Source organism: Lepus europaeus, chromosome 6, assembly GCF_033115175.1.
Source record: "Lepus europaeus isolate LE1 chromosome 6, mLepTim1.pri, whole genome shotgun sequence".
In the NCBI taxonomy this organism is placed as follows: domain Eukaryota; kingdom Metazoa; phylum Chordata; class Mammalia; order Lagomorpha; family Leporidae; genus Lepus; species Lepus europaeus.
In genome coordinates, this window is record NC_084832.1 from 97359541 (window position 1) to 97384414 (window position 24874).

Here is a 24874-nt window from a genome sequence, read left to right on the forward strand (position 1 = left end):
TGAGGGAATTCAAAAACATATCCATATTTTTAAAAGTATAGGATGATCATTCTTGCCCTTTTCATTCTAACATGAGTGTACAATCCAGAAACAGGTTGGTAAAGATACGTTTTAACATAGTGTAAATGCACTAAAGATGGAAGGTAAATAAAACTATAGGTAAAATAATTTCAGATTATTTCATAAATATAGTCGGTCAATCTGGTAAAAAGTTTTTAAAAGGCTAACTACATTTTTCCTGGTCCCTTACCCCACCAACACAAACCTTGAATTTTTCACCAAGAGGTTTTTCTATTTGTTTTAAAATTCATTCTGAATCTATATACATGTGATATCCAACTATTCAAAGCATGTGTATCATAATATATGTGGCAACCAGACGGTCTCTACACAAACATATGAATGATGATTTAACTAAGCAGTTTTTTCTTCCTTGTTTATTTCTCTATACCAAACAGTATGCATCCTCCAAAGTGTGGCCATTCAGCAAAAGAAGTACCAAGGATTTCTTTCTGTTAATGAGTCAGAGGTACTTAGGTGAGTCTCCCAGTAGCTCTGTGAAAGTCAAATTCTTTTAGATGGATTAGAATATTCTAAATTAAGAACTCTTAGGTTATCTTTCTTCTGAGGTGAAATGAGACAGTGCACAGATTAGAGGTACTATTCTATTTGTCAACAATCAACCTTTCACTCAATTTTAATATTATTTAATTCTATGGAAAAAACAAATTTTATTACATTGCTTTTTGAAATGGGGGAAAACTGTACAAGTAAGCATGATCAAACCTCTGTTAGAGCTGGTTAATACTGATCTTTTATTATTGCCTCGACGTCTCTCTAGTAGTGTCCAAGAAATTATGTTTAAGGTCCATCTGAAGGAAAATAGCACTGAAGAGGCAAGAAAGGGCTTGGGTAAAAGCTTCAGAGGATTTGTAGGGAGATGGAATTTGCTGTTTAAATAATTATGTTGAGCTCTGCAGCATCTCCATTTCTTAACACACCTTCCAAACTCATCATTGGGATAGCTTTATCCATGTTTTAAAGGCTCATTCTATGCAGTTTGAGGGCTTTTATAAATTAAGAAATATAGAGTGTACAGTATTGAAGGCTTAAGAGTAGGGCTATATGAGACTCAATACTGCTAAGTCCCCAGACGAAAACATACAGCCAAACCCACCCCAAATTCTATATGTAAAAAGAGAAAATGCATAGCCAGAAGCATTGAAGAAAAGCATGTAGCCTTGAATAAATCACACACTGAACAGTTTAGAAACAAAGCGGGGGAAAAAAAACAAACATACATATACACAAAAAAGTCTAAGAAGCATCTACTCTCCTTATGTCTTTAGGTGAATCCTAGCTCTATTCTAATAAATCTAAGTTATGAAAACAACTCATCTGTTTTTTAGAGTCAAAAACTGTTTCCCATCATGCTCCATTTTCTAGAATCTATCCCTTCTGATAGGTTGGTGTAAACAAAAAGCAAAACACATACACATGCATGCGTGCAAAAACATACAGATATACTCCCTCATAAAATGTGAAAAATGCAAATAAGTAACGGTGGCATTAGAAATCACTTCAGCTTTATACTTAAGAACTTATAGGCCCTTAATTTGTCCCCCCAAAAATATTTTTGCTTATCCTCAGAATGTCCAACCACCAAAAGAAAAAAAGGAAAAAATAAAAGGCTCTAAATATACATGTTTCAAGTCAGTGTCTTGTTAACAAAAAAGATAGCATTTTCTTCACTTTGGCCATTGTTAAAGATGCAGGCATAGAGTAGGGAATGTTAGACTAGCATGAATTTTAAAAATGCAACATTAACAGAGCATATATCTTTCAAAAAAGACTAAAACACTAACAAATACAAGTCAATGCACACAGTTTAAACTAGTAACTTTATCTACATTGAGTAAATGTTAATTTATAAACCAGACATTGCAATACTGTTCACTTCCCTTCCATCATGCAAACATGCCAACTGTGTCATTAAAGAGCCTTTATTGAGTTATATTCACTTCGCCCTCCCACTCCAATTAAGGGAATAAACAAAAGACAAAAGACAAAAATAAGAAATCCCAATAAAAGAGCCCCTTGTATTTCATAAATAACTATAAATGAATGCTGCTACTTAATAGGGAAATGGCTGAATTTTCAGATTTGTATATAAATAAAAGTTGTGTAATTTAGTAGTTATTTTCCTATTCATTACAAAAATCTTGCAACACAACATGAAATTATGCTATTCAGATATTGGTATCGAAACAATTTTTGCTCAAAAACAAAAGGGACCATGACCAAAATTTATATTTTCCTCATGGCCTGAGAGCAAACAAATGTTAGTAATTTAAAAGGGTAACTATGAGCCTGACATTTTCTATATCCCACCTATTCTGTGGGATTTATAAATCCAAGTCAGTAACATCTCACTAGCAGAGGTCTCCTCCATCTACCCTTCTTCACTCCAACTAACTCTAATTTTCTATTATCTTCTTGAACATCCTCCATGAACAGCATTGCAAGTTGGTTAAAATAGAAAAGGAAAAAAAAAAGGAAGAAAATAAAGTTTTACAAGAGTATTGTTGGTTAATTATTTACCGGTGGAGTCACTCCACCAGGAGTTTGATTTCATTGGCTAGCAGCTGGTTCATGTTGAACAGGCCCCCTGGGAGCTTGGTGAGCAGCTCTCGCTCGGTGCTTTCAGGGTCACTGTCGACAGAGCTGGAACTTGCGCTCATGTTGTCGACAGCAGTGCTGGCTGGGGGACCCAGCTCCGGCTCACTAGTCTCACTGGCCGTGGACACCACGGAGAGCAGGGACATACGCCGGGTGAGCCGGCCAGAGGGCAGAAGGGAGGTGGCATAGTCCGCTATGATACCAGCTACATCTAGATTACAAGCCTTATCAAAGGCGATGAAACCTACATTTGCATTGGCCTCGCAGACACAGAAGGAGCCGTCATCCTTCATCAACAGGTCAATGCCACACACATCCATGCCCAGGATGTTAGACACCTGGATGGCTAGCTGCTTCCCTTGTTCACTCAATGAGCACATCATCCCCACACCACCTGGCAAAAGATAAACAAAATTAAAAGTTACTACAATGATAAACTCTTGAAGAAAAATTAATGTTGACCTCTAAGGCTAACCCTTTTTTCTAAATCAGTAATAAAGAAAAAGGTACTAGTCTAGAGTGAAATTGGGACTTTGAAGCCTTTGACGTTCTCTTCACTAGAAATCCTTTACCTACCCAGTCTTTCAAAATTTGATGATTTAGTAATTTTTCACAGTTATTTTTTCTGAATACATTAACCTTTCCCTCAAGTCTACTGTACTTGAAATAATATGGACTAAGCACAATAGTCCCTCATATTCAGGGGGCTGAATTTCCAGGACCCCACAACAAACAAAAGTTGGTGAGTGCTCAACCCCTCCTATGAAATGGCACAGTATTTGCATACAACCTATGCAATCTTCCTGTATATTTTACATCATCCCTAGATGATTCATAATGCCTAATATAATGTAAATAGTTGTTACTGCAATATTTAGGGAATAATGATAAGAAAAAAAAGTCTGTACATGTTCACTTACAAACACAACCACTGTTTGCCAAATTGCATAGTAGACAAAAGAGACATGAGGGGAACAATGCTCAAACAATGAGTGTTGGAGAGAGACTGAGCATCTGTGAGATGGCACAAGGCTATAGCAGGGTGTACCTATGCATCATTTCATTCACATGGACTCAATATAGTGCTTGGTATATGGTAAATTCAAGGTTTGCTTTTTGGAACTGTCTGGAATCCCCCCACCAAGTATTTTCAATCTGCACCTGGTTGGATCTGTGGATACAGAACCTGAAGATGAAGAGGGTCAAATGTACAAGGAACTTTTACGTAAGCACAATTAGACCACGTTATTTTATATAAATAAAAGTGCTGTGTTACTAGTTTTTGATACGTGAAAACAATAGAGATACACAGAACAGAGGAAAAGAACATGGTAACCTGAGTGTGGCTCTCTTCCTGAATAGCCTTCACTCCAAACTATCTGCTATTCCTAAGCTAAAGGCTTCCAAGTCATAAGATATCTAGCTGGGTGTAGGTGAAGTCATGGGCTTGGCTGATAGCTGACAGAGAGTAAAAGAACTAGATTCTCCCTTGGAAACTAAAGATTGAAGAGCAAAGAACACTGAAAAGAACTTGGATCAAAGTCAAAAGAGTTCTGCATACCCATAGGAATAAAGCTGATAATATTGTGAGAGTATGCCTGCTATCTCTGAATCCAAAGAGGCCAAAAAGTAGCTCTACACGTAAACTGACACCTACCCCCACAGTTGAGACTGAGAGAATAGAGCTGTTCAGGAAACAGAAAGGGTATTGGAATACTGGCTCATGAATTAGATGACTTTGTTGTCCTGCATCTATAGGACTGAGGCCTTAGGAAATTTTCCACATAATCAGAGCTACTCAAACCCTGTTATGACAACAACAACAAAAATAACAATCCGTTTATGACTTGAACGAAGAAAACAAAAGCACATTAAGGAGACTCAAATTCAGCACAAAAAGACTTACTGAAGCTAAAAAAAAAATTCCCAAACTAAAATAAATTCATTACAGGATGACAGGCATTTGGCCAGCAGTCAAGATGCTGTTTGGGAATGCCTGTATTTCATATTGGAGTGCCTAAGTTAGAGCCCTGCCTCTGCTTCCGATTCCAGCTTCCTGCTAATGCACATTCTAGGAGGTAACAGATGATGCCTCAAGTAGTTGAATCCCTGCCACCCACGTGGGAGACTTAGATTGAGTCCCAGTCTCCTAGCTCACACCAGGCCCAGGCCCAGCTGTTAAGAAAATTTGGAGAGTAAACCAGTAGATGGAAGATCTGTCTCTATCTCTCTGCTTTTCAAAAAACATAAAACAAAAACTAGAGAAAAGGAGAGAATACAAGCTCTTTTAAGAGTTAATTTAGAAAATCAAAGCACAGACAAAAAAATTTAAGGAAAAATCATAAAAGAAAAGATACTAATAATGACATAATACACTACTTGTATTATGACTAAAAACAGATCTTAAGATATGGCAAGGCTGGCGCCATGGCTTAACAGGCTAATCCTCCACCTTGCAGCGCCGGCACACCGGGTTCTAGTCCTGGTTGGGGTGCCGGATTCTCTCCTGGTTGCCCCTCTTCCAGGCCAGCTCTCTGCTATGGCCCAGGAAGGCAGTGGAGGATGGCCCAAGTCCTTGGGCCCTGCACCCCATGGGAGACCAGGAGAAGCACCTGGCTCCTGGCTTTGGATCAGCGAAATGCGCCGGCTGCAGTGGCCATTGGAGGGTGAACCAACGGCAAAAAGGAAGACCTTTATCTCTGTCTCTCTCTCACTATCCACTCTGCCTGTCAAAAAAAAAAGATATGGAAAGACGAAGATGGCGACTAAAGAGTAGTAAGTAATGAAATTTACAATGTAGGAATAATTAATTTTAAGTGGATGAAGACTGGGAATGGATATAATGTTAAGTGCTATAAAAGACATCTTGAACAAGAAGAGAAATTCCAGTCTAGACGGGAACTAAACTGTTAAATAATTATAGCAAAACAATGGAACGTAACACCCATTAAAGCAGGAAATCTTGTGCTATACAGCTACCTGGCAAAGCTACCAGGCAAAGGGAGGTGCTCAAAATTATTTGTTCAACGAATAACTGAGTCAAGAGAAAGGAGTAGGGAAGGAAGTAAAGCTGCCCAATTTCCTCACTGAAGAGGAGGGAATGAGAGATCACCGAGGGGAAGGGAAGATATTTCCAAAGACTTCATAATGTTATGATGACACAGAGAAGTAGTAAAGATTATCAGGGAAAATTGTTATCTTCTCAAATAACAAAACAGACTATGTCGAATTATACACCTTGAGAAAGAAAAAATAATTACTGACGGAATGCAAAATCAAGCTAATCTTCCACATTAATGAGGTTGAGGGAAAGAGGAGCAGAACTGAAAATGGAATTAATGGTATATTATAAGTCACTAAAAATCAGAAGAGAGAAGAAATAATTTAAGCTAAATAACAAACACAGGGGCAGGTATTGTGATGTAGTAAGTTAAGCTGCAGCTCACAATACCCGCATCCTGTGTTGGGAGTGTCACTTCAAGTCTCAGCTCTTCTGCTTCCAATCCAGTTTCCCGTGAATGAATCCTGGGAAGATGATGGCTTGGGACCATGTAGTCCATATGGGAGCCTCAAATGGAGTTGGGCTCTTGGCTTTGGCCTGGCCCGGCCCTGCCTGCTGCAGAGGAGTGAACCAGTGATTGGAAGCTCGCTCTCTCTCTCTCTTTCTGGCTTTCAAGTAGAAGAAAATACATGAAAAATAAGTACTTAAAAAATAACAAGCACAAGACTGAAAGAATAAGATGAAGCATATTAGTAATTACAATAAAAATGGACTGAATTTTTTCCATTAAAAGATATGGAATCATTATGCATATATTCTCTGCTGTGACTTGCAATTAAAAAAAAGATTTGCTTGTTTATTTAAAAGGCACAATGAGACACAGAAAGAGAAACAGGGAGAGAGGAAGGGAGGGAAAGAGGGAGATTTTCCATCTGCTGGTTCACTCCCCAGATGCCTGCAAAGCTGGGGCTGGCATAGGCTGAAACCAGGAGCCTGGAACTCCATCTTGTTCTCCCACATGGGTAATAGGAGTCCAAGTACTTGAGCCATCACCTGCTGCCTACCAGGAGCAATATTAGCAGGAAGCTGGATTGGAAATGGAATAGCTGGAACTTGAACTAGGACCAGGTATTCTGATATGGAATGTGCGCATCTCAAAAGATGGCTCAACCCACTATATCATAATCCCTACCCCAACTATATAATTTTAATTATTGCATAGCTCCTAGTTTATGAATGTACAATTTTTAAATAATTTATTGTTGGATATCTAGATTGCTTGCCTTTACTCCTATCATGAGCAAATCTGTGATAAATATTTTTCTAGCTAAGTGAAACTGCAGAGAGTTTAGAGGCCAACTTATTTCTTGTTTTACTTAAAATGCAGGTCTTGAGGCCAGCACTATGGCATAGCAGGTGGGGTCACTGCCTGCAATGCCAACACCCCATATAGGCGCCAGTTCAAGTCCTGACTGCTCCACTTCTGATCCAGCTCTCTGCTATGGCCTGGGAAAGCAGTGGAGGATGGTCCAAGTCCTTGGGCCCCTGAACCCATGTGGGAGACCCAGAGGAAGCTTCTGGCTCCTGGCTTCGGATCAGCGCAGCTCCAGCCGTTGTGGCCAGTTGGGGAGTGAACCAGTAGATGGAAGACCTCTCTCTCTCTCTGCCTCTCCTTCTCTCTCTGTGCAATTCTGACTTTCAAATAAATAAATCTTAAAAAAAAAAAAAGTAGGTCTTTTTTTGTTTGTTTATGATTGCACACTTTTTGGTTCTTTACTTACTTTTTATTATAGTTTGGTTTTCTGGACTAGGTACATGAACATTTCATTGAATTTTGCCCAGAAAAACATGATGTGTTTTTCCTATACTTTCAGTTCCCTCAAAACTTCAGGAACATTTCCTTTATATTTAATGACTGCTGCTGTTCTACTTGTTCTAATTCCTTCTTTGATTTTTAAAATCTAAATTCATTTAATTGAAAGGCAGAGAGACAGAGAGAAAAACAAATATTTTATCTGCTGGTTCAGTTCTCAAATGCCTGTGACAGCAAGAGCTGGGCCAGGCCAAGGTTATAACTAAAAATTCAATCCAGGTCTCCCGTGTGGGTAGGAGCATCACATTAGCAAGAAGCTGGATGCCTCCCGCTCCAATACGGAACACCAGCAGCCCAAGTGGCATCTTAACTGCTGTGCCACATACCCAACCATGACCCCTTCTTCAGAAACACAAGCAGCCATATGTTCATTTTGTGAATTACATTTTTAATCAACATTATGTTCTTAAGATTCATCTATTTGGCTGTAGATTTCAGGGACACTAACTTGGAAACAAATCAGGTTGAAGCTTATGACCATTGTAAGAATTTAGGTTTTTCTCTAAATAAAATACGGAGCTACTGAGGAATTTCAAGCAAGGCCTGCCTTCACTTGACTTGCACTACGTAGTTTCTCCATTCTGCAGGGGATATATTTTAACACCCTCAAAAATACCTGAAACTAGACAATACTGAACCTTCAGTATACTGTTTTTCCCTTTAGTACAAATACCAAAGCTTAATAAATTAGGCACAGTAAGAGATGAACAACTAATAATAAATAGAATAATTGCAAGAATATACTATAATAAAACTGTCACATACTACTTGAGACATCTTTAGTAAAATAAATTATTTGAAAACAAGCACAGTGATACCACAGTCAATCTGATAACCAAGACTTCAGAGGTGGGTACTGTATTCAGTACAGATAGGATAGACAAAGAAACAATTCATATCCTGGGCCTGGAAAACTACATAGAATAGCATGAGATTAACACACTACTCAGAAAGAATAATTTAAAATTTATGAATTACTATTTCTGGAATTTTCCAAGCACTATTTCCAGATTGCAGGAATGAACATGGGCTAACATGGGTAATCAAATTAAGAGAGAAGACAGTATCAGTTGTGAAGATGATGAGAAAATGTTAGATTTGGCTACATTTTTAGAGTAGAGATTTCAAGGAGTTCTTGATAGTCTGGATATAAGGTTTAAGGGAAGAGAGAGATCAGGATAACTCTTGATTTTGCTCTAAACTGGAAGGATAGTGCAGCCATTATTAAATAAGGAGAAAACTTCAGGATAGAGAAGTTAGATTGAGGGATATAAACAGAAAAGAGGCAGGTTAGTGTGTTAAGCCACCACCTGCAGTGCCATTATCCCATATGGATGTTTGTTTGAGTCCCAGTTGTCAATCCAGCTCCCTGTTATTGTGCCTGGGAAAGCAGAGAAGATGGCCCAAGTCCTTGGGCCCCTACCACACATGTGTGAGACCTGGAATAAGTTCCTGGTTCCTAGCCTTGAACTGGCCCAGCTCTGGCCATTACAGACATCTGGGGAGTGAATGAGCAAATGGAAGATCTCTCTCTCTCTCTCCTTCTCTCTGTAACTCTGCCTTTCAAAATAAATAAATAAATAAAGGGGGAAAAAATCCAAAGAGTAAGCTCTAATTAACTTCACCAACAAGTGATCTCAGAAAATACATATTTAAGAAAATCAAAACCAGCAGTAAATGAATTCAACCATGTAAATATGTCATCAAGGATGGAAGAGGGAATCTGTAATTTGGATCAGACAACTCTTACATGTGTGAACAGAATTACAAAATTGAGCCCAGGTGAAAGAAAATTTTTGATTCAGTAAAATCTAATCAAATCAGAAAAACCAACACACACAAAAATACTTATTGCACTGGTAATAATTTATAGATCATATTTATAGGTGGAAGATGTTTTTCAATTTGTTGAGTAAAAAGACCTATAGTTATATACAAATACTCAGTAGACAAGGTGTAGTACCACTGTAAAGACACTAGAATTGTTCTTACCTAGCGAGCAGTTGCTTTGCATTCTCCCATCTGTTGAACAACGTAACATGGTGCCAACTACCCGGCCTCCCACGACAATGACACGTACATCTCGTCCATGAGATTCTTTTACATACTTCTGGAACAGGTATGGAGCTTCATGGCGAATAAGATGGCTTAAATCAGCCAAATGATGCTTATCTCGAGCCAAGAATACAGCTTTGCCTGTGATTGAAAAAGAATTAAATAAAGTACATACAATGTATACAACACAGTTTAATAATATGTATTAAAAATATAGTACGTGGGGCCAGCACTGTGGCATATCAGGTAAAGCCACTGCCTGCAGTGTGGCATCCCATATGGGCACCGGTTCTAGTCCCAGCTGCTCCGCTTCCGATCCAGCTCTGTGCTATGGCCTGGGAAAGCAGAAGATGGCCCAAGTCCTTGGGCCCCTGCACCCCCATGGGAGACCCAGAAGAAGCTCCTAGCTCCTGGCTTTGGATTGGCACAGCTTTGGCCATTGCAGCCATCTGGGGAGTGAACCAGCGGATGGAAGACCTCTCTCTGCCTCTGCCTCTCTGTAATTCTGCCTTTCAAATAAATAAATAAATCTTAATACATATATGTAAGTAAGCAAACGTGGGCAGTTAATCCCTACTTGCCTGCCCCTTCTTGTGTCCCAATCTGCTATTATAGAATCAATTACATTTATGTTTCCTTTTTAAGTTTTCCTTAGCCAAAGTAATTTAGTTATAAAAATTAATGAGGTAGGGGTGGCAATAAGGTGTTGCGGGTTTGGACTGCTATTCAGACACTGTCAAAGTGCCTCAGATTGAGTTCTCTATTTTTGCTTCCAATCAGTTTCCTGCTAAGGTGCCTGGGAGGAAACAGATGACGGACTAAGTGCCTGAGGTCCTGCTATCTAGGTGGAAGACCTGGATGGAGTCCCAAGCTCCTGGTTTCAGCCTGGCCCAGTCTTAGCTATTGCAGGCATTTGGGGAGTGAGCCAGAAGATTAAAGATCTCTCTCAGTGTCTCTGCCTTTCAAACAAATAAATCTTTTTAAAAATATTAGTGAAATAATATAAAAATATACTAACAAGATTAATAATCTGTTTCTACCACTCTCCCAACATTTAAGTCTTCTACATAAATTAAGGGGTGTGACTGAAGTTAATGATCTAAGGTCATTGTACTGTAGAAGAAAACATTGGGGCTGGCATTGTGGCGTATTGAGCAAAGCCACTGCCTGTAATGCCAACATCCTGTATGGGCACCAGTTCAAGTTCCGGCTGCTCCACTTTCCGATCCAGCTCCCTGCTAAGGAGCCTGGGAAAACAGCCGAAGATGGCCCAAGTACTTGGGCCTCTGCACCCACGTGGGAGACCCAGAAGAAGCTCCTGGCTCCTACCTGGCCCAGCCCTGGCCATGCGGCAATTTGGGGAATGAATCAGTAGATGGAAGATCTCTTTTTCTATGTATCTCCTACTCTCTCTATAACTCAAATAAATAAAAATAAATCTTAGAGAGAGAGAACAATGAAGACATTTAACTAAGTATGCACGCTAATTCTCTAGAATAATCACTGAGCAAAAAGAGTTTCTAGCCTAACTGAACAACTCACAGTAGTCTATAATCTTGAGATATCATGCACCTATCGTTTCCCAATAATTATTCATCAAAAGCCCTGTTTCAAAATTACTCTTATTGCTTTGCAAGAGTAATTTCAAAGTTATATATTACAGCAACAACTCATACACACCTCTATGACCCCTTGTATTCTTCACTACCATTGGGAACTCCAGTACTTCTGCTTCATCAATCATTTTAGCAAAATTTTCATGACCACCTGGTTTGAGCAAAAAAGAAATTTAACAATAGCAGCAGAGGCATTTTGTGATCAATTTAATTTACACTAAAGACAGAGAAAGGGACATAGAAAGTTAAGAGCCTAATGGCTAATTTTGTTTTTCTTGAAGAAAATAATGAGCTGAAAGTATAATTTCAAACACTTTAGATGCTTTAACATATCTTTTAATATATCCAATTCCCTGACTGGATTAAGATATTGAAGAATCAGTCGCTTAAGATGTATCCAAGTTTGAAGAGATGCTATATATGCATGTATGCCTCTTTATTATCAAACACACATACTAATTTTTCTTACCTCCCTTATTAATCAGAGTTCCTTCTATACTGAGGTACTCAGCATCCATTGGTTAAGTCTTGTTTCTTACTGTCTTTATGACCCAAGAACAAATAACACAATAGCAAGATTAGAGCAAAAATGGTTTGTAGCTATAAAAATCAGCATGACAGGAGCCAATGCTATGGTGCAGTGGGTTAAAGCCCCAGCCTGCAGAGCCTGCATTCCATATGGATGCCGGTTCAAGTCCTGGCTGCTTCACTTCTGATCCAGCTCTCTGCTAATGGGCCTGGGAAAACAGTAGAGGATGGCCCAAGTCCTTGGGCCTCTGCACCCATGTGGGAGACCCAGAGGAAGCTCCTGGATCCTAGCTTTGGATTGGCTCAGCCCTAACCGTTATGGCCACTGGGTGAGTGAACCAGCAGATGGAAGACCCTTCTCTCTGTAACTCTCTCAAATAAATAAAATAAATCTTTAAAAAAAAAAAAAAAAAAAAGCATGACAGAAAAATTAACTCCAGTAGAACTTCTTTAAACATTTACAATATGAAAAATTTGAAACCTAAATTAAGAGAACTCAGTTATCAAATTTTAAACCATCAACATTATTACAAAGGTAATATCTGCTAATTTGGCTATCTTTTTTTTTCCCTCTTTTCCATTCTTATAAAGTCCAAACTATAGAACCACGATATAAGCCATAAAATCACAAAAGCATTGGGGACAAAGAATTCTCAAGTATTCCATTTATTACTGCTTAAAAACAGCAACATATAGGCTTGAGGAGGTGAGGGGGGAGACCTGTAAAATATAAACAATGAGGACAGGAATTTCTTTTTAAAGCCACATTAAATATTCAAGCATTCTACTGGACATTTATTTAGAGAAATGCTCTTATGGAGAACTCTGTACTAACTTACAGTAAGTTTGATGGAGTCCAAGCTAGAAACAGAAGGGAAGGAACCATATTAAGTATATTGTTTACAGTAGTGCTACTCAAAGCATGGTCCTATAACTTGCGCCTATTTGTGACTTGTTTGTTATTCATGTGTGATCAGATAAACATCTACAGCAGCTTACATCAGCTTCAATGAAGGTTACTATAGAGAATTGATGGCCTGTAAAGTTGAAAATATTTACTATCTTATCCTTTATTGAGAAAGTCTTCTAAACCCATTCCATCCCATATCATGAAACTAATCTTCAGATATGGTTCATAATTCTTCTGTCCAGTTTGTTAACTCTAAAAAACTACTTCTGTGAGAAGCTTTTTCATATCTAGAAATGTATACTATTAGCTTAGTATGGCTCTCAAAACAGTCAGTGATTTTAACACTTAGTCTATACATTGTAATTAGTGAGCTCACCATAAGAGAAAGTATCTGGCAATGGAACACCATGGCCAGCCAACTCTTGAAATGTCCAGAATTTATTAACACAGTTTAGGATGGCTTGAGGTCGGTTCATCAGTCGGCATCCCATCTTCTCTAGATGGCGCAAGACAGTAATGTCACTATCACTTTGCACCCAAGGGGTTGGTACTCTCACTACCACCACCTGGGGGTAGGCAGAGATTAGTTCTCCATTGATCCGTAAACCTGAAATGTATAAGAATGCAGACAAAACAATTAGGATGAAATGTACAATTATATAGAGGGATGGTAATATACCAAAACTTGGATCACAAAGGTTTATTAAGGCTGGTTAAGAACCAATATACTAATTATCAAGCATCAAAAACAAGTGTAAGAACATATGCCTATAATGTAAAAATAAGACTTTCATATCTGCTAGAACTTCCTACCAAGATGCGTTTTGTTTTCTACTAAAATATTGCTCTGTAGTTAGCATCTTAAATTCCCAGCAATCATGTGTTTCCAAGTCCTACATAACTGTTAATTCCAGGTAGAGACAAAATTCTTATCTTCAAAGGATGCCCTTTTTCTTTTATTTAATAAATATAAATTTACAAAGTACAACTTTTGAATTGTTGTGGCTTTTTCCCCCCATAACCTCCCTCCCACCCGCAATCATCCCATCTCCCACTCCCTCTCCCATCCCATTCTTTATCAAGATTCATTTTCAGTTTGTTGAAATCTTAACTTAGTACATACTAAGTTGATCTTCTGTATATAAAGATAATTGAGGATGCCCTTTTGAGAATGAGAAGGAACCAATAAACTCTTTCCCAGATCCCTCACCAATGGTACAAAAGAAACAAAACGAATACTGCTCCCATCTCATTATCACTGAGCACTGCTGCAAGCAGCTGACAGTCATGTGTTTGAAAAGGGAGAAAGAGAAGAGGAAAACATGTATCAAGCAGATTATGATGGTTCTATTTTTCAAACCATTTTTCATTCAAGGTAAAGACAGACAAGCTTCTTTTTAAAAATATACTATCTGAGGTGAAGATAACCAACTGTATCTCAAAAGTTGGCAAAGGGAGTAAGATACATCCAATGAAGAAATATGTGATGTCGGGGCTGGTGCCATGGCTCACTTGGTTAATCCTCTGCCTGCGGCACCAGCATCCAATACAGGCGCCGGGTTCTAGTCCTGGTTGCTCCTCTTCCAGTCCAGCTCTCTGCTGTGGCCCAGAAGGGCAGTGGAGGATGGCCCAGGTGCTTGGGCCCCTGCACCTGCGTCGGAGACCAGGAGAAGGCACCTAGCTCCTGGCTTCAGATCAGTGTATCTCCAGCCGTGGTGCCCATTTAGGGGGTGAACCAATGGAAGGAAGACCTTTCTCCCTGTCTCTCTCACTGCCTAATTCTATCTGTCAAATAAATTTAAAAAAAAAGAAAGAAAGAAATATGTGATGTCACTAGCTAAAATACACAATTCAACCTATCTCCTTAAACTTTATGAATTTCAGTGGTGTGGTGGGATAGGTTGATGGCTTTGTAACTTACTAGCCATACAACAGGATCTTGTTTTTTTATGTCCTTCTGCTCTCTCCAGTCCCAATCAAACTCACCCTTTTGTTAATATTTGATACACAAAAAACTCAGTATTAGAAAAAAGGAGATATATTTCCACATAAGTAATTTAGTAATTTTTCAATCTTCCTAATATTATTTGGAAATCAACAGTTAAATACTTATCCACATTAATACCTCCCCCCACCAAAAAAAAAAAAACAATCTCTTAAGGTAAAGAAAAGTTATATTGGGGCCGGCATTGTGGCATAACAAGTTAAGCTGCCGCCTGCAGTGCTGGCATTCCATATGGTCACAGGTTCGAGTCCCAGTTGCTCTACTTTTAATCTAGCCTCCCTGCTAATGGCCTGGGAAAGCAGTGGAGGATGGCCCAAGTCCTTGGGCTCCTACACTCACATGGGAGACCTGGAAGAATCAGCTGGCTCCTGGCTTCCGCCTTGCCCAGCCCTGGTCACTGTGGCCATCTGAGGAGTGAACCAGAGGATGGAAGATCTCTCTCTAACTCTGCCTGAAGGAAGAAAGGAAGGAAGGGAGGGAGGGAGGGAGGAAGGAAGGAAGGAAAGAAGGAAGGGAGAGAGGGAGGAAGCTAAGCTAAATTAAGCTAAGCTCTATACAGAACACGATTTGGGGGCCAGCGCCATGGCTCACTTGGTCAATCCTCCACCTGCGGTGCCGGCATCCCATATGGGCACCGGATCCTGTCCCGGTTGCTCCTCTTCCAGTCCAGCTCTCTGCTGTGGCCCGGGAGGGCAGTGGAGGATGGCCCAAGTGCTTGGGCTCCTGCACCTGCATGGGAGACCAGGAAGAAGCACCTGGCTCCTGGCTTCGGATCGGCGCAGCGCCAGCCATGGCGGCCATCAGGGGAGTGAACCAACGGAAGGAAGACCTTTCTTTCTGTCTCTCTCTCTCACTGTCTATAACTCTACCTGTCAAGTAAAAAAAAAAAAAAAAAAAAAAAAAAAAAAAAAAAAAAAAAAAAGGCAATTTGGGGGCCGGCGCTGTAGCACATGGATTAAGCTGCCACCTGCATCCTTTGAGTGCTGCCTGTTCCACTTTCTGATCCAACTCCCTGATAATGCACCTCTGGGAAAGCAGTGGAAGATGGTCCAAATGGTTGGACCCTGCCACACCCATGGAGGCTCAGATGGCATTCTAGGCTGCTGGCTTTGGCCTGGCCCACCAGCCCTGGCCACTGCATCACTTCAGGGAGTGAACTGGCAGATGAAAGATCTCTTTGTGTCTTTGTGTCTTTCTCTCTCTCTCTCTCTCTCAAGCTGCCTTTCAATATATAAATAAATAAATCCTTAAAAAGAGAAGTAGAGAAATGTATAATGTAATTCAATGATAATGAACCCAACCATAAAAGTTAACTTCCATCTTCTAGCAACAGACTACTGTAGAAGAGAGGAGAGAAAAGCTTTTTGACATAAGCAAAGAAATTCTAGTCCCATATTCACTCTGAAAATCGATATACTTCCTTGAGAGAAGAGGAGGGAAGTGGGGAGGAGGGAGAGGGGGAGGAGTGGGAGACGGAGACAGAGTGAGAGAGAGAGAGAGAGAGATCTTCTATCTGCTGGTTCACTACCTAAATGACCCTAACAGCCAGGGCTGGGCCACACTAAAACCAGGAGCCAAGAATTCCACCTTGGTCTCCCATGTGGGTGTCAGGGACTCAAATATTTGAGTCACAGTCATCATCTGCTGCTTTTCAAATGCATTAGCAAGAGCTGGATTGAAAGAGCACCAGGGACTTGAATCAGCCCTCCAATATGAGATGCGGGCATCCCAGGAGGCTACTTAACCTGCTACTAAGCCACAAGGCCCGTCTTCATATTTCCTTTTATCAACGGTTCCAAGTTTAAGTCAAATGCTTCTATATAACATAACTTATATAACATAATGGTATCTCAAAGTTTCTGGATGCAGCTATATAACCTTATGGCATAATGAACAATAAAATGGAGCACTAGAAAACTGAACACAGAGCATTTTGAAGAAAACTAAAGATACTAAGGTTTTGTCCTTCTACATTTCATTTAGATCCCAAATAGCAAGAGATTATGATACGGGATAACAAAGACAAAAACAGGAAGTAGATTTATTTAAAGATCATTTTTGGCATATACCCAAGACTTCATAAAGCTTTGTCACTTATCAACTATAATCTTAGGCAAGATACTCAATCTTTCTGTGTTTCAGCTTCCTCATGTATAAACTGGGAATACTAAGATTACAGGGACCGGCACTGTGGCGCTGCAGGTTAAGCTACAGCCTGCAATGCTGGCATCCCTCAGGGGTGCTGGTTTGTGTCCCAGTTGCTCTACTTCCGACCTAGCTCTCTATTAATGCACCTGGGAAAGCAGCAGAAGATGGCCTAAGTGCCTAGGCCTCTCTGTGTGGAAAACCTAGATGAAGCATCTAGTTCCTGGCTTCGGTCTGGCCTAGCCCTAGTTGCTGCAGCCATTTGGCAAGTGAATGGAAAGTTGGTCTCTCTCTCTCTCTCTCTCTCATTCTTGACTTTAAAATAAATAAATCTTAAAAAAAAAAAAAAAAAAGGAATATAGTTGTACCTTGGTATCTGTGGGGGACAGTTTAAAGGACCCCTTGCAGATGTCAAAATCCACAGATGCTCAAGTCCTTTACATAAATTGTTGAAGTACTTACATTCTTTAATTGTCCCTAGACTACTCATAATATAGAACACAAAATAAAAGCTAATTAGTTGTAATTGTCCTGTTTAAGGAAGAAAAAGCCTGTACATGTTCAGTTTGGAAACTTTTTTCCCCAAAATTATTCTCAATCCATAGTTGGATAAATCCACAGATGCAGAGGGCCAACTACAGTTCCTTAACAGAGTTATGGAGATGATCCAGTTGCTTAATATTAGTGAAGTGTGGGGCAAATGGTAAGCACTCAGTAACTCCTCACTCAATATCTTAAATATCCATCATAATCTTTTGAAGATAGGAAACTGAGCCGGCGCCGCGGCTCACTAGGCTAATCCTCTGCCTTGCGGCGCCGGCACACCGGGTTCTAGTCCCGGTCGGGGCACCGGATTCTGTCCCGGTTGCCCCTCTTCCAGGCCAGCTCTCTGCTGTGGCCAGGGAGTACAGTGGAGGATGGCCCAAGTCCTTGGGCCCTGCACCCCATGGGAGACCAGGAGAAGCACCTGGCTCCTGCCTTCGGATCAGCGCGGTGTGTCGGCCGCAGCGCGCCAACCGCGGCGGCCATTGGAGGGTGAACCAACGGCAAAAGGAAGACCTTTCTCTCTGTCTCTCTCTCTCACTGTCCACTCTGCCTGTCAAAAAAAAAAAAAGAAGAAGAAGAAGATAGGAAACTGAAAACCAGAATAACCAGAAAGTTAATTCTATGAGTATAGGAAAATGATTATCTTGTTCACAGCAGGAATAGTCCCACGAAATTTAGAATGCTTCTGACACAATGTAACTCGTTTATTGAATAATTCAAATTTGTCCCATGATTTTTTTTTTTAAGATTCATTTATTTGAAACGCAGAGTGACAGAGACAGAGAAAGAGAGAGATCTTTCATCTGCTGGTTCACTACCCTAAATTGCTGCAACGGCTGTGGTTGGGGCAAGCCAAATCTAGGAGCTTCATCTCGATTCCCCACACTGGTCTTCCACTGCTTTCCCAGGGGCATTAGCAAAGAGCTGGAATGGAGATGGAGCAGCCAGGACTCAAATTAGTGCCCATATGGGATGCTGGCATCACAAGCAGTGGCTTAACTCGTTATGTTACATCAGTGCCATCTCATAATTTTTTGTTTTGTTTTGTTTTTCTTGACAGGCAGAGCGGACAGTGAGAGAGAAAGAGAGAGAAAGGTCTTCCTTTTTGCCATTGGTTCACCCTCCAATGGCTGCCGCCGCTGGCGTGCTGTGGCCAGCGCACCATGCTGATCCGAAGGCAGGAGCCAGGTGTTTATCCTGGTCTCCCATAGGGTGCAGAGCCCAAGCACTTGGGCCATCCTCCACTGCACTCCCTGGCCACAGCAGAGAGCTGGCCTGGAAGAGGGGCAATCGGGACAGAATCCGGTGTGCTGGCGCCGCAAGGTAGAGGATTAGCCTGTTGAGCCACGGCGCCGGCCAGCCATCTCATAATTTTTAAGAAGCAGAACTGGAACCCAAATCTGCCTAAAATGAGATTTTATCTACAAATTCTACAGAAAATCAGCTAGCTATGAAGTTGAATAAAACCATATTAATATCTAAATACCAAAGAACAAAACTAAAAGATTAATGAAACAGGAGACAAAAAGTCAATAGAGAAGGTCACTCAAGTTAAAATTTGGTCTCTGCAAAGCTAATAAATTTGTTAAATCCTTAGTATGAATGATCTAGTAGTTTTTAAAAAAAAAAAAAAGAAAGAAAGAAAAAGCACAAGTCAGGAATAAAAGGGGAGGATCTTGGGGCTGGCGCTGTGGCGCAGAGGGTTAATGCCCTGGCCTGAAGCACCAGCATCCCATATGGGTGCCGGCTCCACTTCCTATCCAGCTCTCTGCTATGGCCCCTGCACTCGCATGGGAGACCCAGAGGAAGCTCCTGGCTCCTAGCTTTGGATTGGTGCAGCTCTGGCCATTGCGGCCAATTGGGGAGTGAACCATTCTGGCTGCTTGGCCCTCTACTAACATGCCTGGGAAAGCAGTGGAAGATGCCATGGTCACCACTTTGGAGATTCGGATGGAATTCCTGGCTCCCTATTTTCCACAAAGAAATTCTAACCCCAGATGTCTTTTTTTTAGGTCAACTCTATCAAACATTAATTTAAAGAAGATATGACACCACCCCAACTTAACATAATTCTTCCAAGAAAAGAGAGGAACAACAACTAATCACTCCTAGCCTGTTTTATGAGGCCAGCATACCTCAGCAGAAATTGACAATGATATATTTAATATTTATTTATTTATTTGAAAGAGTTACAGAGAGAGAGGGACAGAGAGAGATCTTCATCTGCTGGTTTACTCTCCAAATGGTGCTGCAACAATGACATTTCAAGAAAGCAAAGTTACAAGCCAACCTCATGTATGAAAATAATTGTAAAAATCTTCACAAAACAAATTATATCTAGCAATACAGCAACAAAAATAATCATCTGCCAGTTAGGTTTCTCCCCAAAATTCAAAGTTGTAAAAACCAATCATGTAAATCACATTCACAGAAAAAAAAAAGGAGAAATGATCATGCAACAGATGGATAAAAACAAATTTATAAATTCAGCAGGCTTGTTTTAGCTTCCAATACAGCTTCATACTAACACTCCTGGAAGTCAGTGAAAGATGATCAAAGTGGGTAGTCCCTTGTTACCAACGTGGGGAACCTGGATGGTGTTCCTTGCCCCTGGTTTTGACCTGGTCTTGTGGTGGCTGTTACAACCATTTGAGGAAGTAAATCAACAATATAAGATCTCTCTTGGGGATGGCAATGTGGCGTGGCAGGCTAAGCCACCACCTGTGGCACTGCTCTCCCATGTGGGCGCCAGTTCGTGACCCAACTGTTCCTCTTCTGACCCATCTCTCTGAGTATGGCCCAGGAAAACAGCAGAGGATGGCCCACGTGCTTGGGCCCCTTCACTCACATGGGAAACACAGCAGGTCCCGGCTCTTGGCTTCAGACTGGCTCAGCTCCAGCCATTGCGGCCATCTGGGGAATGAATCAGGCAGATGGAAGACCTTTCTCTCTGTCTCTCCTTCTATCTATAACTCTACCTCTCAAAAGAAAAAACAAAAAACCTCTCTGGCTCTGGCACTCTCTCTTTTCTTCTCTCTCTGTCCTTCTGCCTTTCAAATAAATAAATATATATTTTTTTTAATTTTAATTTTTTGCCAGGCAGAGTTAGACAGTGAGAGTGAGACAGAGAGAAAGCTCTTCCTTCCGTTGGTTCACTCCCCTAATGGCTACTACGGCCGACGCTGTGCTGATCCGAAGCCAGGAGCCGGGTATTTCCTCCTGGTCTCCCGTTTGGGTGCAGGGACCCAAGCACTTGGGCCATCCTCCGCTGCCCTCCCGGGCCACAGCAGAGAGCTAGACTGGAAGAGGAGCAACCGGGACTAGTATCCAGTGCCCAACCGGGACTAGAACCTGGGGTGCCGGCACTGCAGGCAGAGGATTAGCCAAGTGAGCCACGGCGCCGGCCAATAAATATATATTTTTTAAATTGTTAGCATAAAAGGAATACTAAATTTCTTTCTCCTGAAAGAATATCTTTAAGAATCTATAGCTGGGGCCAGCATTGTGGCATAGCAGGTAAAGCTGCTGCCTGCAACGCTGACGTCCCATATGGGTGCCAGTTCGAGTCCTGGCTGCTCCACTTCCAATCCAGCTTCCTGCTAATACACCTGAGAAAGCAGCAGAAGAAGGCCCAAGTTCCTGGCTCCTGGATGATCTGGCTCAGCCCCAAATGTTGTGGGCATTTGGTGGGTATATCAGCAGGTGGATTTACCTGTCTCTCTGTCTTTCTCTCTGCTTTACAAATAAATAAAATAATTAAGCTTTAAAAAGAGTAAAAGCTCAGGAGAAAAGTGTCAAGGTCACAGAAGATAATGAAAGGGAAGGTGGAATGGGAAGCCTCAATCATTTTCCTACAGAGATGCCTAATTAATTATAGAATTCAAAAGGCCTTTGAGAACTTGAGAAATCAGTTAAGAAGTCACAGAATCTAAGACAATGGAAAACTAACAAGAGGCACAAAGAAATGGGTATGAAAAGCACGTGCTCCTCCAAAACAGCCCTTCTCCCAAGCCAGCACAGCTCAATGCAAGTGGGAGAAAATGTCCTGCTTGTGGCTTTTCCTCCCAGAGGAAAAAAAGAGTGGACCGTATCCACTGTTCCAATTTTTTCTAGAGTTGTCCAAAGGACTGCTTTCTTGTCATACCCGACTGCAAGAGCTGACAGAACCAACAGACTTTAGATGACTTGAGGTTGTTGGGAAAAAAAGAGCTGGGTGGTTGAGGTCGGTTATGCCAGAAAATATTCAGTACCACAGACAGACACTAGAGAGAGCAAGTGATCAAAAGCACCTGAATAAGACAGGTCAGCATCTCTAAATGGAAACCACAAACACAAGCCCAAAGGCACATCCTCAGGAAAGGCTGAGAGGTCCCTTAAAATCCCTTGCTGGGTTAACTGGCAAGGGTGTTTCCCTGTACCAATTCAGTCTATAAAGACTAAGAGAGGTGATCATATTTTCAAATGTCCAAGTCTGAGCAGAAAATAAGGCATACCAAAATAAAACAAACAAAAAACCTACAAGGATGTATGACTGAATAGAAGAACCAAAATAAAACCAGAAACTTTATTCACTCATCCTATGGAAGTGGACAAATAGTCCTGACAAAGAATTTTACAAAATAATGAAATACAACAGTACACAGATAGGCATCTAAGTAAAATCAGGGAAACAATGCATGGATAAAATCAACAGTAATTATACAACTGAAAAATTGCTTTCAGGGGTCAGTGTTCTGGCATAGCGAGTTAAAGCCACTGCCTGCAGCGCTGGCATTCCATATAGTCCCAACTGCTCCACTTCCTATCCAGTTCCCGGCTAATGTGCCTGGGAAAGCAGCAGAAGATGGCTCAAGTGCTTGGGCCTCTGCACCTACATGGGAGACCCAGAAGAAGCTCCTGGCTCCCAGCTTTGGATCAACTCAGCTCAGGCCATTGCAGACATTCAGGGAGTGAAGCAGCGGATGGAAGAGCTCTGTCTCTCTCTCTCTCTCTCTCTCTCTCTCTCTCTGTAACTCTGCCTTTTAAAATAGATAAATAGATCTTTTTAAAAAATTGCTTTTATTTGAGAGGAAAAGAGACATACACAGAGAAGAGACAGACATCAGAGTCTCCCCTCTCCCTCACTCCACCACAAACCCATTTGCTATTTCACCTCCTGAATGCCCAATCCAGGTATCCAGATATCCAGGTCTCCTACATAGGTAGCAGGGACCTGACTACTTGAGCCATCATTGCATCCTAGGGTCTACATCCACAGGAAGTTGGGGTTAGTAGCTGAAGCCTGGAATTAACTCACATATAGGAGGCATGCATTTTAATCACTAGGGTAAACTCTTGCTCACTTTATTTGTAAGAAAATTATTTTGTGGGGCTGGTGCTGTGGCGTAGCAGGTAAAGCCGCTGCCTGCCAAGTGCTAGCATCCCATTTGTGTGCTAGTTCGAGTCCCAGCTGCTCCACTTCCGATCCAGCTCTCTGCTGTGGCCTGGGAAAGTGGTGGAGGATGGTCCAAGTCCCTGGGCCCCTGCAACCACATGGGAGACCCAGAAGAAGCTCCTGGCTCTTTTCTTTGGATCGATGCAGCTCTGGCTGTTGCAGCCAATTGGGGAGTGAACCAGTGGATGGAAGACTTCTCTCTCTCTCGGCCTCTCCTTCTCTCTGTGTAATTCTGACTTTCATATACATAAATCTCTTTTTTAAAAATATGCTTCATATTATATTTCATCAGAGAAATGAGATGTCACCGTTTTCACCAATTACAATGGCCAAAATCCAGAACAGTGATATCAAATGTTACAAGGATGTGGAACAACAGGAACTCTTATTCATTGCTGGTGTGAATACAAATTGATATCACCACAAGAAAAGTTTGGCTGTTTCTCATGAAACTAAAGATACTCTCGTAACATTGTGCTCTAAAAATCCTCTGTGCCCTTCCTCTTCATACCTCTCTCCCACGTACGTGTTAGCAATAACTGGTCTTTGTTTTGTCTTCATAATTTTAATTCTTCCAGAACATCAAATAGTTGGAGTAACACTTTATGCAGCTTTTCCAGATTCATTTATCTCAATCAGAATACATACTGAGGTTTATCCATGCCATCTGGAGACCTGATAACTCACTGGCTTATAATACTGAATAATCCATTGCTTGGATATGGCAGAGCATATCTGTTCACGTACTCAAAAGTATCTAGGTTACTTCAAAATTTTGGCAATTATGAATTTCCAAATTAAGGGCTTTTTTTTTTTTTTTTTTTAAGATTTATTTATGGGCTGGCGCTGTGGCATAACAGGTAAGGACGCCATCCCATACGGGCACCGGCTCGAGTCCCAGCTGCTCCTCTTCTGATCCAGCTCTCTACTATGGCCTGGGAAAGCAGTGGAAGATGGCCAAAGTCCTTGGGCCCCTGTACCCGCGTGGGAGACCCTGAAGAAGCTCTTGGCTCCTGGCTTTGGATCAGCGCCGCTCCGGCTGCTGCGGCCAATTGGTGAGTGAATCAGTGGATAGAAGATCTCTCTCTCTATCTGCCTCTGTGAAACTCTGACTTTCAAATAAATAAATAAATCCTTTTTAAAAATAAAGCTATTAAAAATTGTGGTATGAATGAATACCTTCCAAGATTGCAAAATGTCTCCAAAACAGAGATAGGTAGAAATGGTAGGATATAAAAAAAGATGTAAAGTGTTTTTATAATACACATTAAATTGTACATGCATATATACACACATCAAAAAAGACTCAAAGTTTTTCTGTACTAGATTTAAGAGTATTCATTCAGGGACCGGCACTGTGATGTAGCAGGTAAAAGCCACCAGCTGCAGTGCCAGCATCCTATATGGGTGGCGGTTTAAGTCCCAGCTGCTCCACTTCCGATCCAGCTCTCTGCTATGGCCTGGGAAAGCAGTGGAAGATGGCCAAGTGCTTGGGGCCCCTGTACCTACGTGGGAGACCCTGAAGAAACCCCTGGCTCCTGGGTTCAGACTGGCACAGCTCCAGCCATTGCAGCCAACTGGGGAGTGACCCAGCAGATAGAAGACCTCTCTCTCTCTCTCTCTCTCCCTCTCTCTCTCTGCCTCTCCTTTTCTGTATAAGTCTTTCAAATAAATAAATAAAACAAATCTTTTTTTAAAAAGAGTATTCATTTATTATTTGAAAGGCACAGAGACAAAGAGATCTTGTAGCCACTGGTTCACTCCCCATATGCCTCTCAACATCAGGGGCTGGGCCAGGAACTCAGTCCTCATCTCCCAGGTAGGTGACAGGGTTCCAAGTACTTGAACCATCACCTGCAGGAAGTTGCAATTGGAAGCAGAATAGGAACTTCAATCCAGGTACTCTGATGTGGTATGTGGGCATCTCGGGCAGCATCTTAACCACTGTTTCAAACATTTGTCTCTAGTCTCCATTTCAAAGGGTTTGGAGAAGGGACAGGGGAGAGTATTGTGGCACAGTGGGTAAAGCCACTGCCTGGAACACCAGCATCCCATCTTAAAGCACCAGTTTCAGTACCTGGC

At 41.3% G+C, this 24874-nt stretch overlaps 1 protein-coding gene across 1 annotated transcript in view; it reads right to left on the bottom strand.

The window, feature by feature from the left end:
- Positions 1–2271: 2271 nt before the first annotated feature.
- Positions 2272–24874, bottom strand: part of RIMKLB (ribosomal modification protein rimK like family member B) — a 74893-nt gene continuing 52290 nt past the window's right edge. Inside the window, exons 3-6 of the mRNA XM_062194654.1 lie at positions 13039–13269; positions 11289–11375; positions 9546–9749; positions 2272–3073 (exon numbers count right to left, since the gene is read on the bottom strand). Coding sequence (XP_062050638.1) covers positions 2610–3073; positions 9546–9749; positions 11289–11375; positions 13039–13269 — 986 coding nt within the window. The 3' untranslated portion in view covers positions 2272–2609. The remainder of the gene's footprint in view (positions 3074–9545; positions 9750–11288; positions 11376–13038; positions 13270–24874) is intronic.